The sequence below is a fragment of the Haliotis asinina genome, chromosome 10 (genome assembly GCF_037392515.1).
Source record: "Haliotis asinina isolate JCU_RB_2024 chromosome 10, JCU_Hal_asi_v2, whole genome shotgun sequence".
Taxonomy (NCBI): Eukaryota; Metazoa; Mollusca; class Gastropoda; order Lepetellida; family Haliotidae; genus Haliotis; species Haliotis asinina.
In genome coordinates this window covers 58,298,760-58,315,730 of record NC_090289.1, presented here as the reverse complement: position 1 = coordinate 58,315,730, position 16,971 = coordinate 58,298,760, and the positions used below count along the sequence as shown (strand labels likewise).

Here is a 16,971-nt window from a genome sequence, read left to right as displayed (position 1 = left end):
CTGTTTTTCTACTTTAGTGATCTGAGATATGGGGGTGGGTTCATCTATACCATCCCAGTTGAGCCCATCGTCCTGTGGATAATTAGAAGCCCTGTTCGGATTAGTGTCAGCTGGAAATAAAGCTGACCTGATAGCTAACCTCAGGCAATCGTTTCCTCTATTCTTAACGTTTACTATGGCTTGTTTGTTCTTATAGTAGGGGGGCAAGGCTAGGTATGACCCGCCTCTGAACGGCACGTAGTTAGCTATGTCTAGATAGACATTATCGATTTTATCTACAGCCCACCCGGACCCCAAGTGTGTGTAGCGTTCTAGGTATTCTCGTATCTGCTGAAAACTATTATCGATTGATGCGTCAATGGTCTCTGCATGTGTGACGACCTCTTGTTGACCTCGGAAGTAAGGCTGAACATACTCAGTGACCCCTGTGGAGCCCTCCTTATCGAGCGACATTTTCACTGTGATCTGAAACTTGATACTTCCTAGGTTATTTAGTTCCTGGTTGACCTTATCAGCTATCAGAGGCTTGATATCTGTAATGTCTATGTTTCTATCAACGTCCATGCGCCAACCTCTCAAATAGTTGCCTACAGCGCGCTCAGTGCGCACGAACTGTAGGTCAATAGCTCTATTCTGCCGTAATAATTCTAAAAGCTGTGGTTTTCTCATACGGGAATACCCGCCTAAACCCAAATCGTGTGCCTCGGCTTTCAGTTGTTTTACAGTGGGACGTGCTACGGGGGCATGTGATAACAATGCGGTTAACCCGGCTCTCCCCAGGTTTGAATAACCCGTGTGTCCAAGCTGTTTTGCTTGAGCTTTTAATTGTTTTACCGTAGGAGGGGCTTCTAAACCTAGTAATCTCAACAATGCTGACTTCCGCATTCTAGAATACCCGATAACACCTCTCTGTTTTGCGACCCTCTTGAGCTCGCTTACAGTAGACATCGTGTTTACACCTAAGAGAACTAATGTCTAATTGGTTCACAGTAAGGGGAGGTAACTCTTAAGTGGCTATCTTGAGCAGTCGCCTACGTTCTTTTATGTAGCCTTTTTTATTCTCGTAGATGAGTTGATGTCTGACTACGTTCGCTCCGTGAGCTTTACATAGACAGTAGTGCCCTTTAACCCCGATACCACACACAGAACACGTGTAGTTAGGACTTCCCATATGGAAACAACAGAACCCCTGATTCCTGCATTTCCTACCACAGGCCTCAGTCTTCCCCATAAGTATATATTCGCATCGGTATGGAGCGGGTCTCATGTTTACTTATATAGGTGTTTTAGTTTAATTGCTTCGCAACCAACGCAGTAGCTGCTATACCCAACACTATGAAGCCCAGTTCACGATTCATTTGTCCCTTGGATGGTGTGTAGTACTGAGCGAGTGTGGGTTTATTGAGCGGTTCCAATCGTTTACCAGTTAGTAGGTAGTATTCTTTCATTGCTTCATCGACATCGTTGAATGTTTGAACGGCATGGTTTTCACGCTTGAGTTGTTCGTTAATAAAATCGATCCTCTGGAGGCGTTTTTTAGCGTACTCGGCCTGTGCCTTTTGTAAGTTCTCAGTAGCGAGATCATGCCGCTTCCTTTCTTCCTGTATTTCAGCCGTGTGATCATCTCGTAGTTTCGAGAAGAGGTAATTACTCCCGGAAAATGCCAGGGCATTCACTAACGCCCCACCGACCATCATAGCTATCGTGGCCATCCCTATATTTATTTCATTATATTATCAGGTATTATTCCTTGTTTTACTAGGATGTCTTTTGTGGCCATCGCCATACCAAGGTTCATTATGAGCATACCCATATCCTGCAGGTTGAAATCTAGCTTGATAGTTGGTTGTTTAAGCACCATTTTAGTCAACCGAGCGTACCCTACTGCTAGACTGGCTACCACTGTGGCGTGGTATGCGTCGTTGACGAACGTTTTCCCCTCAGACATTATGTATATGATATAAAATATTAAAATTATAACATGATATGCGGGTCTACCATGGGGGATACCCCCATACCCCCACTGTTGTGGGTGGGGGGTGGTGGCTCACTGTGGGAGGGTACCCCCACGTATAACCATGTTATAACCACGGCAGCAGTTACACCTACAGCCAACAACAGTCGGGTTGGGTTGGTCACTTTATGTTGGTTACACCACCGTTTTTTACCGGCAGCTACTCTCTTAGGATTCTTCTGTCTGGTTACTGTTGAAGTGGTCTCCACCGTCACCTCGGGACTCACTGTTTGGGGTGTGGGGGGTACCACCACTGGGGTCTCCTCCACTGGGGTTTCCTGTGCAGCATCCATCTATACTATTATTATTATTCTTTCTCTCAAATTGACAATGTTTTGCCGTGATAATAGCCGCCGTCACTGGAGCCAACAACATACCATATTTGTGGTACAGCCCGCAGCTGATAGAGCTCACGGCGTGTTCGATAAAAGGGTCTTTCTCGAGGTCCTCCCACAGGTAAAGTCGGCGCTCTGGTGGAATGGGAAGGAAGTGTGATACAATACCGGTGTATATCTGGGTCATAGCCGATCCTATTGTCTTTGTCATTTCTGCTCCGAGCCGGGACTCGTATCTAGCGTACAGCTTATCGATTTCTTCGGCTGACATTTTGTGAATTTTATCCGGAGTGTAGTCTCCAAAGTAATGTTTGGCTTTGCCGCCAACAGCCAACGCCACCAGTTTCTCTCGCTTGTCATCAGTGGGGCCTGCCGGCGGACCCTCCAACGACAATTGTTCGAGCAATTCCTCACACTCCATCTTATAATATAACAAGTAAGATTTAGTTTTAACTATATAATACCCGATGCAGACAAAACACAGAGAAATGAAGGTTAAGTTGCACACGACAAACACTTCAAATATCATAGCTATGCTTAGCATTTGCTTAGCTTTGCTTAGCTTTTGCTTAGCTTTGCTTAGCATACTATATATGCTACTGGTTGGTCGGTTTTTAGCACGAGCTTAGCGTGTTTAGTTTCAGCGAGCTGTTTCTTCACCCGTTCCCGTTCTAATTTACTCATCACATCGTTCTCTCTCAAATACTCCTCGAACGAATCCCTATCCTTGCAGTGAAATAAGGCCACCCATCGCGTCTGCTCCCTGAGGTCTTTCAACACCGAGTTGAACTTCTGCGTTAGCACCCAGACGCTGTGATTTGCATGCCGGCCGGAGAAGGCCAGGTACGATAGCATGTCTCTCTTTTTTGTTATCTCACGATTAGCGCTGCAGTCGTCCAGTATAAACAGCGTCGGTTCCCCTTTAAATTTCTCGTGAAGAGCTTTCAACCAGTCCTGCAGGCGTGTTCCAGGGTCGATTTTGTGTACGTCCGGGTCCGTCATCACCCAAGGTCGCGCGTACGTTTTATTCATGCTCAGAGTAGGGCACATGATAACAATGTTATCGAACACATCCTTGTAGTAACCCTCCAACATATCCAACACGAAAACTGTCTTCCCACAGCCAGTCTGCCCGCACACTATAGCGCAGTGTGGGTCAGTGGGTAGTTGTGGTAGTTTATTGTTGGGGGGTGTGGGGGGGTACCCCCCATCAGTAGATGGATTGCACGAATCTCCCATTGTCTATATTAAGTTGCGCGTCCATAATTACGTACAGATATAATTTCAACTTACCAGCGGTTTGAGCCTTCTTAGTAATCTGGATGGTTATCCCTTCGCTGCCGTTATCTATACGGCGCCCGCTACCGTGCAGTTTATCATCATCCGTGGATCGCATGTCCAACCATAGGGCGTACTTGGTGGTCAGGTATTCACCGATCTGCACGGAGCCGAGGTCCAGGTCCTTTGTTATGTAGTCCCCCACTGGTAGCTTTTTTATCTCATCCCACTGCTGGTGTGGTCTCATACCATGACTGAACAGCTGGTTGGGCACGCCCTCGATGGTCACTTCCACCTTTTCAATCTCGGGGTTGAAAAACTTCTCGCTGTCCCTCCGGAATGGATCGTAATCCTCCACGGGGACGACCAGGATACCTTTCATCGATCGCGCCGGCACGTTCAGGTTGATATTCCACACAGTGTCGCTCTTATCTCGCACGACTGATCTATGCCTCAGTACGCGATCGTACAGGATAGCCATCTTCCCAGAGTACTGGCTTCGAACCTGCCTGGCCAGCTCCGGGCTAGTGACCATGTCGAACTCCAGAGAGATGTTGTCTATGGCATAACTAGCCTCATCACCGTTCGGCGTACGCACTACTTTGCTATAGTCGTTAAACGTGAGCTCGTATTCGAGCCTATCACCCAGCGCGGCCTGGTAAAACGGCGCGTGTCCCGTGAGCAACTCGAAGTCGAGCGGCACGCAGAATCGATTCCCGTATGCTAGAGCGATGGCCTTTTCACCGTCCGATAGCTTGTCTTGCTGGTCTGTCGTGAAGACGTATCCTATGCGCGCCCGGGTTGATTTACTGATGCCCTGGTACACATCATTGACTCGTTCTCTCTTGCTTTTCCAGAGATCCTTGTAGCAGTGAAACACGTCGCTGTCGTCGATGCTCAGCACCTCGTTACCGCTGATCTTGACGGTCGTTTTCTTGATGATAGCTCGACCCACGTTCCGCACTAGCTCGCGTTTGTCGTTGTCGGAGGTCAACGTGATATTGAACGCCAGTCGAACAGTGCCTGGTACAATGAGGTCATTCTCACCAAGGTTTGGAAATCTAACCAGCAGAGTTTGATTCTGGTCTATCTTGCTGGGATTGTTGGTGATAGTCACCGACTGGCGCACGGCTCTGGCACCTAATGGCTCTCTCAATCTTCTGAAAGGATCTAATTTTCTGCCGTACATTGTTATATATAAATAAAATATATTTAAATACTAATGGATGAAGACATACCTATGGATGAGATGCCGGGCGCTAGTGCCCAGGCATATGATGAGCAGGAGACCTCATTTACTAGTTCATCATTGAACCAAGAACTTTTGGCAACAACGGTAGATGATTATTACGAAAGTTTAAGAAGTGATAAAAACTACGTTAATCCACAGGGCCGATACCTTGATAATTTTTTTATTGATACAAAGGGTGTTCTACGCCTTAAGGCTAAACCAGAGGTTGACCTCTTTAACAAGCGCAATAAAAAACCACTGGCCTTGTCAACTCTAGCCAGCCGCCATGGTGCCGAATTTATCCGTGAACATCTAAACATGCATGATTACGTTGGCACAATACCTAAGGCCGTTAAAGAAGATCTGCAAGCTACCAGATCCCACCTCACCACTAGAGATGAAATGACACCACAGCGTGCTACAGAAGCCTCAGACAGCATAGAAAAACTGTTGAGCACCTACTGGGACAAACCGTTACCGGGATTTGACTTTCCGGTAAGGGAACTGCGCGGCTTAGACGAAGCCGTGAAACGCGTGCGTGGAGAACTCGTGAACAACATGGGGAAACTGAACGAAATCGACGAGCACATCGCTAGGGAAAAAACCAAACTCAACGAAACTGAAAACGATGATATGAAGCGCCGTATCAATGAACGACTACGCGATTTAGAAGACGAGAGACGTACACGATTGGAATCCGCTTCCTCGAATCGTGAACAGCTTCGATCCCAGATCAGTCGTATTCGGGAAACAATCGATAGAATACTGAATGAGGATACAACTTTAGCCAACAGGATTCGGATATTGTTCCGGGAGCAAGGGATCACCATCGCCAGCATTCTGACTGCATTGGGTTTCATTATATCAACCCTGGTGGTGTCACTGGTGGGAGGAACCCCCGCACCCCCCACACATGGCGGAGGGGGAACTCCCAGCGGTGGTGGGGGTGTTAAAGACTGGATTAAAAAACTCGGGGAAGGCCTAGCTAAACTGGCTGGTAAAGCCGCCGAAGCCCTTCCCGGCATCCTGGGTAGCATCGTCTCGTGGTTGTTGAGCGCTCTGTCTAAAACTGCCATGTGGCTCAGTCAAAACCTGTGGGCAGCCATCGTCGCCGTGGCGGGTCTGGTGTACGTAGCGGCTAAGAAATCTTTAACCAAATAAGTCCCAAAGCTACCCCACCAACCACTAGGGCTGTTTTATTATCAATATGCTGCTGTACCCCCACATGCACATGAGGGTGTGTGGGGGACACATGAACTTTAGGCTCCGGGGGTGGCGCAACTATACCCGTTTCACGTGGTTGGGTGTGTGGGATATGGGGGGCGTTAATATCGGGGTTGATACCCAACTTTTGATCCTTCGTGGCTATGACTATTTCGTTGTTATAACCCACCACTTTTTTTATTCTCAGTTGCATATCACTCGGAGCCATGTACAACCCCACGCCGAATACGTAATTGACTTTCGATCTGGCGTATTCTAACACGTTTTGGTAGCGTTCGATGGCCCTCGGGAGATCAACTGGAGAATTGATAGCATCCTCAACGTTGGAAACGAATTGTGTCTGAGCGTCGTAAGCAGTTCCCTTACCGAGGATGTTGGAACGCGTCATCGACTGCGCACCCAACAGCGCCCACACGTACGTTCGAATCGAGTCGTTCAAGCGTATTGTACCAGCACGAGTGAATTCTTTCGATGTTTTTGAGATCATTTTAGTCCAGGCTGTGGCTGCATCAGGATTGGTTTGCTTTATATAGCTGACATGGATCTTTTCATTCGTTGTGGGGCCTGTAAATGTATGACGGTTTGGGTTGTATGAACCATCTTTAGAACCGGCCTGATATGTTCCGGACCTGTAGAAGTACACGAGAACTATACCGAGACCATGGTTCACACCAGGAAGGCGAAAGTCTTTATTCGTTGGAATCTCAAACTCCCCACAAATACGTTCATAAGCGCGTCTATCATAGGGGTTATTCGTCATACTCCACGCTTTATCTTGGGGGAGAGGAGCACTTATTTCCTTCAATATTCGTCTCGTTTGATAATAAATATGAAACAAAATAACCGCCTTACTCAGTTCGTCTATACCGTAGTCTGGTGTCACACCCGACCCTGTCGTCGCACACCACACAGCAAAGTTTAGTTGGTTCTGCCAAAACTGCATTGGGTTTTGATTCCAGTTTACCACCGCCTGCGCGTTATTAACGGACACGATATATTTTTCAAAGATATTAATAAAGGTTGTTTTAAACCCCGTACCATCTGCATTCACCACGATTTTCAAGTGTGCTAAATCCATATTATAATATATAAATTATATATTATAATATGTACATAACACTTCCAGGAATAACGAGCGGTGAGGCCGTTCAGCTGACGCACGCGATCGATAACACGTCAGGCCAACTCGAAGTCGCACTCTGCGATATCACCTACCTACCGCAATGGACTAACATTAATATCAGCAACAATAAGCTATTCGTTAGTGGAACTCGCAGTCAGATAACTGACGGCTACTACAGCGTGTGCTCTCTAAACGACGAGGTCTTCAAACCCCTGGGAGCCGAACTCAAGATGAACGACTCAAACGGCACAGTGGTGTTAATCAACAACGGAAGAACCTCCTTGAGGCTCGGCCGACCATTAGCGAGGATACTCGGTATGTCTCCTGACGAGATAAAACCAACAACAACCGTCACAGGCACGAAGTTACCCGACCTAGTACCGTACCGAGAGCTGTACATTCATCTCGATCAGGTGAGCACAACGTATAACATTCAAGGAGGTCACCCTTCCACTATATTGAGAGCAGTGCCGGTGAAAACTGAGAAATTCAACGACGGTAGAACCGAGTCATTTTCACCACGGCAGTATAAGAGATTAACCCAGGGCAACATACCTGAGCTGACAATATCGGTGTTAGATATAAATCATAATCCTGTAAATATAGGATACCTCAGCTTAACGCTTCACGTAACATGACCAGCGCACAAGGGCCCGGAGTGAAAAAATGCGTCAATATCGGGATCTCCGACCTGAAACTGAAAAACAACATTTACAAACGCGTTGAAATCCCCTCCGGTGGAGCCCTAAGTGATATGATAGATACCACAAGAGCAATAGTCAACACTAAGTACACCCTTGTCAACACCGGTGATAATAATTGGGTAATATACCCATCGTTCGGTGGTAAACTGTTCGACTTAGACGATGTTGAGAGCACTACCGTCGTCAAAAACAAACCATATATGCTCGTCTTCACCGAAGATGACAAGTGGGTGTTGTTACCCGATAACAAATGGTTTCTCAATATTAAACTCGTCTCCCCTTACGTGTTCACGGATAACAAAGACAACCACCTAAACAAAGTCGTGAACAATGGAACCCTGCTCGTGGCTTACGTCCCAACTCATAGACGTAGTATAGTCGTCAGCCCAGTCAACACTATAGCAGCCCACATGCTATCGAGTAAACCGGCCATGCAAAACGTGAAATTGCAGTTGGTGTCTGAATTCGAAGGCGTGGTCAAGATACTAGAGGATCTACCGGCAAACTCAACATTGTTCATCAAAGTCTACCTAGGGGAACCATCGGGGAATGATGTCGAGATCGTGAAGGGGATCAAACTCGGGTGGGTGAAACGACACCAGTTTCAAGTTTGCAACGTTTACGTGCGGGTGGGTGTCGACTCCAAGACCAGTCTGCAGGGGGTCAACGTGATCGTGGAAAACAAGATATCACTAATCAATATCTTCCTGCCTGACAACATACACTTCATGGGTATGAAGTTAACCCCTGAATTATTATCAGAAAACCAGTTGGAAATTATATCATAATAGTATAATAATGACTAGTCATCATCCCAACACTACGCTTAACGACCTGGGAGATACGGAGGGATTCGATCAGCCTGGTGAGGAAGGTGAATTATACATCCTACAATTCGAAGACAACGTGTACAGACGGGTGTCGTTATTAGATTTTAAAGAGCCTAAATGGCTGCTCAACTTAACACCAGCCTCACCTTATATCACAATAGACGCAGATACGGGGCGTATCTCTAAGATTAGGAACAACGGTATCTGGGCCGGGGATTTCATTCCGGAGAGGGGATTAATAAAAACTTACAAAAATGGGTTATCGGCTTTCTTCGAAAATAAATTAACATTTAGTAATCCTGAAATAATAACCCCCCCTTTCACACTCATCATAGAAGTCTTCTTTGAGTATTCAGACAATGGAGACCCCCCAATAAGACACCAAATTTTACCCGGGGTGGCAATAAGCTGGTTTAGCATACACAAAGGCAAATATTGCCGTATTGTTATACAACAGGATACCACGGGTCCTATAAACCACTTAATAAGCCTCCTTGGGGTTCATTCTATACCAACAAATCCTATTAGCCTCTCACCTATTACCCTGACTAACAGTCTAGAAATTATAGGCTTTAAATTCATTGATAGATTTTTAACTAAACCCCAATTAAAATATCTTTCAAAATATATATTATAGGATGGGTCTGTACCCAGTCGTAGAGGAAGTAGCGAAGACGCTTGAAACCGTAGATGGGTTCCGCTTGAGGCAGTTATGTGATGTGAAACGTCAACTAGAACAAGACCGTGACACGCGGAAAGCTCTATGTAAAAAGTACAATAGAGCTTTCAATATCGTGGACGGGGCTGACACTACCCTTATGGTAACCAGCATGGGACTAGGGGCGGCAGGCGTTGGGTTGTTGACTACCATCGTGGCTGCACCTATAGTGCTAGGTATTGAAATAACGGCTGGGGTGACAGGGTTGGTAGGGTTGGCGCTTAAGTTAGTATCACGCAGACTTAATCGTAAGGCATTGAAACACGAGGAGATCAGGGTTCTGGCCGAAGCAAAGCTGAACACAGTGAGTGAGCGAATTTCCACGGCACTCTCTGATAGTAAGATCTCAGAAGAGGAGTTTCGTTCAATCCTCTCTGAACTCACAAAATATAACGGAATGAAACAAGATATTCGGTCCAAGTCTCGTAAGTCTGCTATCAGCGAGGACGAGAAAAAAAAGTACATAGCACAGGGAATACAAAAAGCCCAGCAAGCCTTTATTATGAACACCAAAGAGATCGTAGGCGGTTCACGTTAAACTGTTTCATCGATATAAACATGGTATAGGTCACCAAAGTGAGGTATCTATACCAGCCGGGGGAACACGAGGGCGATAGCCGTAAGCGAGCCACCGATCCTATATGGTCAGTCAAAACTTACAACATAGATAAAGTGGATATAAAAGCCGACGAACCTAACTTGTACTACTTGAGGGGTGGGCCGGGTAGGGGATTTGTAAGAGAAGAATTATTGATCGTACCGTACGGCACAGTGTTACCTCCTACCAAGGCACAGTAATTTTGTAGTAGGGGTAATAGTAGCAAGAGCTAATGGCCCAACCAAAGCCTTATTTAGTAAATAAGGCTTTGTAGAGGCATTTCTTGAAAGTGTTTTAGAATCACTATTCCCTATACTACTGGTGTTCATCGGTCTGTCACCCCATCTCCCTCATCTGACAGATCGTCGAGTTCAGATGTCAGCATCGATGCAGTAGACACACCATCTTTACTGGTGTGGATTGCTGACAATTTGTAACTACAGCAAAGCGTTTCACCGGAAGACATGCTATCAACATTCTCTATGAAGACAGAGGATTTTGGTTCTATTACTTTTCCTCCAAAGTGTAGTGTACGCAGTTGGCAGCGTCACTTGACATGGCGTTTGCAAACCTGATGAAGATAAAGAACGGTTTTAGCGCTCCCCGGTTCAGTCTAGACTCTATGCATGTGCACGGATTTTCATCTCTGATCGTTTCTCCACCAGTTGATGATGGTATTTCATTGTTGGGGTCTTAGCAGAGGTCTTATTCTCCCTTTATGGTTGTGGATCGTGAGTTGGTTCATTTAGACGGGAGCTAAGGTCATGGCTCCATTCAACATGGTGCTAACAACAGAGGAAGTGGCTATGCATGCATTGACACATAAGCAGGCATACATCCGGGCAGCAGTGGTCTTGGTGCAGGAACAGTTTAAAAAAAGAAGCTTGCGATAGAGTCCCTTGGACCGGCTCCAGTCATTCCGGGATTTTATTCACTGATTTTTCTAGACCCGAAGAAGGATTAGGACAGGTTGAGGCTAATTTTCAACATGAAGGTATTCAACAAGAGGTATCTAAAGGCTCCTCCTCCAGGGGGATTACATGGTCAGTCTCGATCTGCAGGGTGCATATGTGCACATTCCGATCTTCCCAGCTCATCGCATGTTTCTTCGGTTTGTTTTCAAGGGCACCCACTGTCAGTGGCGGCAGCTCCCGTTAGGAATTTCTTCAGCCTTGTAGCAATTCACGCGGGTCACAAAGACAATCACCAGCTTTCTGCATTGCATCGCAAGGGGATAGTCTTCGAAACATGTATCGATGACTGCATTCAAACCTAGGCCAATTCTGCTCTTCTCCTGTGTCACATGGAGTTCACGATGCAGCTACTTCACCAGTTAGGCTGGTTAGTGAATCTGCAGAAGTTGCAACTGATTCTTAGTGCTACTCGACGCCTTCAGTTCATTAGGGTAGTGGTCAGCAAACTGTTTCTTCCAAGGGAGCAGTTCGGCAAGATGCAACGTTTAATTCCCCTTGCATTAGATCAACCCAGGATGCTCCACCAGTGACAGGAACTCTTGGGTCTGCTGTCATCAACTCAGACTTTAACCCTCACAGGTCAGCTTCAACTCCGGCCACTGCAAGTGTTTCTAGCTCCACATATCAAGTGGGGCGTTCTGTCTGCACTGATGACACTACCCATGGAGGTTCACTCTCATCTACTGTGGTGGATGTGTCAGAGTTTGTTTAGAGCTGTTTGTTCCATCTCACCACCTGTATGTTGATTTGTCTCTACACGGGTGGGGAGCTCACCTTTTCGATCAGCAAGCGGCAGGGCAGTGGTCTGTCGAGGACCGCGCATGTCACATCAGTGTATTAGTGCTCAGGGCAGTAATCTTGGCCATCAGTCATTGGCAGGAACAATTACGAGGGACGTCCCTTATGGTTCGATTGGACAATGCAGCAGTCGTGTGGCACATCAATCGGATGGGATCAACAGGGTCACCTCAACTTCTACGGTGGACGAAACAATTCTTTGACTTGGTGGACTCTCTCAAAATATTGGTTCGGGCCAATCATTTTCCAGGGGTCAAGAATGTCATCGCAGACTCTCTGTCATGTCCGAAGTGTCCATCCCCAAAGGAGTGGAAGTTGCATCCAGAGATGTTAGGACTGTTTGTCTTCTTGATGAAGCAGACAGTAGACCTATTCACCACCAGATTCAACCATCAGATGCCCCTGTTCATGTCTCCGATCCCGGGTCCGTTGGCTTGGAAACAAGACGTTCTCGCAATTCCGTGGGACGGTCTCATCGCATACGCGTTTCCACCAATGGCCCTACTTCCAAATGTGCTTCTCAAGCTGTGTACAACTCGGCAGATAATACCCTACTGGTGAGGAGTTGGTTCATAGATCTTCTAGAGCTTGCCGAACCATATCCACTAACGCTTCATCTGCAAGTGGGTGCATTTACATGGGTCATTAACTGCCAAGGGTTATTCTTCGCGTGTTGCAACTGCTATCAAAACAGTGCATCATACTTCCACGAGATCCATCTACGATGACAAATGGAAGAAATTTGAATGATACTGCAGGCATAATGTCTCCCACTATGGTATCGCCTCAGGTGGTTGCAGAGTACCTTCAGTACCCTCGATCCTCTAGGAAGCTGAGGGGTTCTACGCTGTCTACTTACCTAGCTGCGCTTAACACAGTTATTGTGTTGGCGTCGGATGTGAAGATATCTACTATCCCTGAGCTCCAGTCTCTCTTGAGATCGTATAAACTTGCTGACCAGTCACGGAAATTCCAACCTCCGGCTTGGGATCTTTCCGTTGTACTTGCTCATCTCACTTTGAGTGAGTATGAGCCCCTGAATGAGAAGGATTTTGAGCATGTCACGTTGAAGACCTTTTTGCTTTTAGCCTTGGCTACAGCTGCATGTATTTCTGAGTTACATGCTCCAGATGTCTTTTGGGTACGCTTTGCGAGGTCTCGACATGCTAGAGTGTTCCATGGTTTGCGGTGGGACTTTCTTGCCAAGAACCAACTGCCAGGACAGCCGGATCATTGCTTCAGTATTCCTTCGCTGTCATCCATATTGGATCCAGAAGACACTGAAGATCTATCCTTGTGCCCAGTGCGGGCATTGAGGATCTATTTAGGTGCCTCTAAGGACCAGCGCAGGCTGCATAAGAGACCGTTTATTCCACTTTAAACGACTTCCACTGCAGAAGTGTCTCATACAACTCTAGCCTTTTGGTTGAAGTCCACGATTCTACGGACGTATAGCTTTGCGAATCTTCCACCACTGTCATCGGCCAGACCTCATGAGACGCAGACGCTCGCTTCCACCCTGGCGCTCCACAGGAATTGGACTAGGGCCCATTGCACTGTCATACTCATGGTTAGAGAGACTGAACGGCCAGTCTAGTGTGCAGGCAGAGATGATCGACACTCTGCTTAATGACCTCTACTCTTAGCAATCACGTCAGTGAAACATTGAATTTCCGATTACCTAACAGTTTTGGAAGCGTTCACTCCTGGGTCCTTTCTTACCTTTGGTAAGTTAGGGAGATTGGTACTGAACGTTAAACTAGTTGAGCAAGCGGGCTACTCCTTCTTTCATGGCTCTCTGGGCGGTTGTCTGTAGGAGGCAGTACCGACGCAGGGACGTGCCAGATCACTTGGGTCACCTGATAAATCATGGGGTGGCAAGGCCTACTTGCCAAACTGCGTCCTTTTGCTCTAGCAAAAGTTGTGGCTGAAAACTACATTAATTCGGGAGCGCCCACTCCCAAGATTTTTTGTGCCATGTAAGCCAAGGGGTTTATTGAAGCAACCCATCACAACTATAGTGTAGCATATATAGCAGTTGGTGCTTCTCCTGGCCTCCATGTGGAATGCATCCTCACATGTGGAGTGTGTCAGAGGGTAATCTGCAGACATTCTGCCAACTGTGGGATAATGCATAACGTGAGATAGAATAAGTTTAAAAATTTGGAAATTTTAACTATAAATTGTATATTTATATACTTATCCTGTCTCATGCGATGGATGCCCACCCAACCTGCCCCACTTCACAGATTACGGGTTGCTCCAAGACGAGAATGACAAGTACAAGTCGTCACGTGATCTGATGAGATGGCTGCACAAGTAAGATGATTGACAGGTGTCTGTGGTGGGGGCAGAGATCGGGTGGTCAGAGGCCAGGAAGATTTGATTCACCTTAGCTGACAGCACATTTCCACACATGGTGGAAGTGAAGAAGAGAGATGTATAACGTTAGATAGGATAAGTATATAAATATACTATTTATAGTTAAAATTTCCAAAATCAACAATATGACTGCAATGAAGAAGAAAATGTTTCTACAATTCTAATAATATTTTATCCCCAACAACTGTTATGACTATCTTTTGGCATTAAACAACAAACTAAACATATTGTGCCTGTAACATTGTGAGGATGTGCTCCATCCTCCTGAGTTGTGTTATGTTGTGTGTCCATGGTACATGGATGGTAAATGTCCTAATTGCAGGATTACTGACCTGCAGCAGAAGATTGCCACCCAGTGTGTCCAGCTTCATGGAGGATGGGGCTACATGCTGGAGTACCCTATCGCCCGTGCCTTCGTGGATTCAAGGGTCCAGCCCATCTATGGTGGTGCTAATGAGATCATGAAGGAGCTGATTGCAAGGCAGATCGTATCAGACAAATAGATCAAGAACAGGTTTGTTTGTCTTCTTACTGAAAGTGTTTGGCATGGCTGCTGGTTTCTGTGTTAGAACAAGAAAGGAAGCAGGCCTTTTGTATGATCTGCTATTGCAGTTCCAGTTTGACTAACATTCTTACAATCCGCTAGATATAGAGACTATTGACAGTGTCATAAATTCCTGTGTCATGTTTTGAATAAATCATTTATTTTGGGGTGGGGGAAGGGGTACTTTTCTGTATTCTTTTTGTATGAAACAGAAACACATAAGGGTTATATTTTCCTTCATTGTTTCAGTCATTGTAGAAATAAACAATGTTCATGGTGTGTTTTGCCCAGTGGAGTGAGTATCTTTGGAGACAATGTGAGAATATTGTATGTGAGTGATCTGCCCATTTATCAATTGTCCCAGTGTTTGTATGCAGAAACATCCATATCTCAACAATCTCTATGTAAACTTGTTTTCAACATGAACAATAATTCAGTGGTAGTGAACATTTCTCTATGTATGGGGCGAAAAAGTAATCTCATTGCTGGGACCTCATTTACATATCTATTGTATGTGGTAACCAACTTTATCGGATTGATTTATAACTCTAATAACACTTGCATTATATTGTGAGTTGACCTAATAACCTCTTTGCTACTCATTACTTAACATGTAGTGAAGACGACTTCAAGTCAAGGCGTGGCCATGTTAGAATGGTGTGACCATGAGATCTTTTCTGCAGTAATTATGGGAACCATAACCACTATATTGAACTACCATTATTTAATTCACCTTTTGTTCGCAGATGAGTGAGTAGTATTCAAGTGACCTGATCCGGCAGCATGTTGTTTATAACATTAACTTCATGTGGACACTCTCTTGACATCATATGGACAGTGGCTTGACATAATGTGGATAGTGGCTTGACAATGCCACCTGGACAGTACGTACTGCTCGGTACGAGTGTTTGTACATTGTTATGGGTCAGGTAGAACCAGCTTCAAACCTCAAAGATGCCATCCCTCAACAAATCCATTGTAAACAGTTTTAGATGAAGAATAACCTGTTATTTGGCTTGATTACAATAATCCATATTATCCAGTTTAACTACTCTTTGTATTGATGTCCATTTTAGTGTTATCTATACATGGGAGATCTCATCAAAATCTGGTCCCTCCCAATGAACAAAACTATGAAGAAATCTTGTGATTTTCATGTGAAGAGCACCTTTCACTGGACCAATCACAGTGCTGCTTAACTAATTGAAAGGAGACAGTTGGAAAGTGTTTTTGTAATCTTTCAAACTCAAAACATTCAACTCCTGCTGCTACACACATTTCAACTGAATTTGTCAAAATCATCCATTGCCACTCACTTTAATAAAATTTGAAACAGGAGACATTACTGTTCATGGCAGTGCATCAGTCCATGCTGTATGACACAAGAAGCTGTTATTCATATTTGTTGATGTTAACTTCTTGTTGTCACTACACTGCTTGTTTAGTGGCTGTGAAATGTCAGCCTAATGTCTTCTGAAATGATTTGTGCTCAGGTTTTTGTTTTTGTGGTTCCCCCAGGTGGGAAAGGAATTGATTTCTGACATTTATTTAATGTTCATTGAGTTATTAAGTCTCAGATATTGAGCATAGATCCCTGTCTGGAGACATCATTAGGGTGTCCCAGTGAATCAACTATTCTCATTAGTCAGTGACAACATACTATTGTAGCCTGTCCTCCAATACATGGTGTCAGATGGTAATGGATTAGCTTACAACATCTTACTGTGATTGTTCATGATTTTTATGTGTAATATGATTCATCTCTAATTATCCTGTATGTGTCATTCTGATCAAAGTAATATTTTTTTATAAAAAAATTGCTTTAATATTGTTTTGTGTTGACAAGTTCCTTTAATAGAGAGATTTATAGTATTAATTCTTTCCTGTTTCATCAGGTGGCTAAATATTTCGGAAACTAATGTGACATAATTTCGGCCAGGTCACACACTATCACATGTAATCAGCCAGTTCGCACACTGTCACCCACAATCAGCCAGGTCACACACTGTGACACACAATCAGCCAGGTCACCCAGTGTGACACACAATCAGCTGGGTCACACCATGTGACCCACAATCAGCCAATACACACAGTGTGACAGATAATTAGACACTGTGACACACAATCAGCCAGATCACACACTGTGACACACAATTAACCAGTTCACACACTGTGACACATAACTCAGGAATCCATTCAGAAATATAAGTGGATCTGT

General features: G+C 45.2%; 1 protein-coding gene across 1 annotated transcript in view; it reads left to right on the top strand.

Annotated features, from left to right (window-relative positions):
* Positions 1–16,623, top strand: part of LOC137299135 (long-chain specific acyl-CoA dehydrogenase, mitochondrial-like) — a 50,955-nt gene extending 34,332 nt beyond the window's left edge. Inside the window, exons 9-10 of the mRNA XM_067831668.1 lie at positions 14,532–14,723; positions 15,500–16,623. Coding sequence (XP_067687769.1) covers positions 14,532–14,712 — 181 coding nt within the window. The 3' untranslated portion in view covers positions 14,713–14,723; positions 15,500–16,623. The remainder of the gene's footprint in view (positions 1–14,531; positions 14,724–15,499) is intronic.
* Positions 16,624–16,971: the final 348 nt, after the last annotated feature.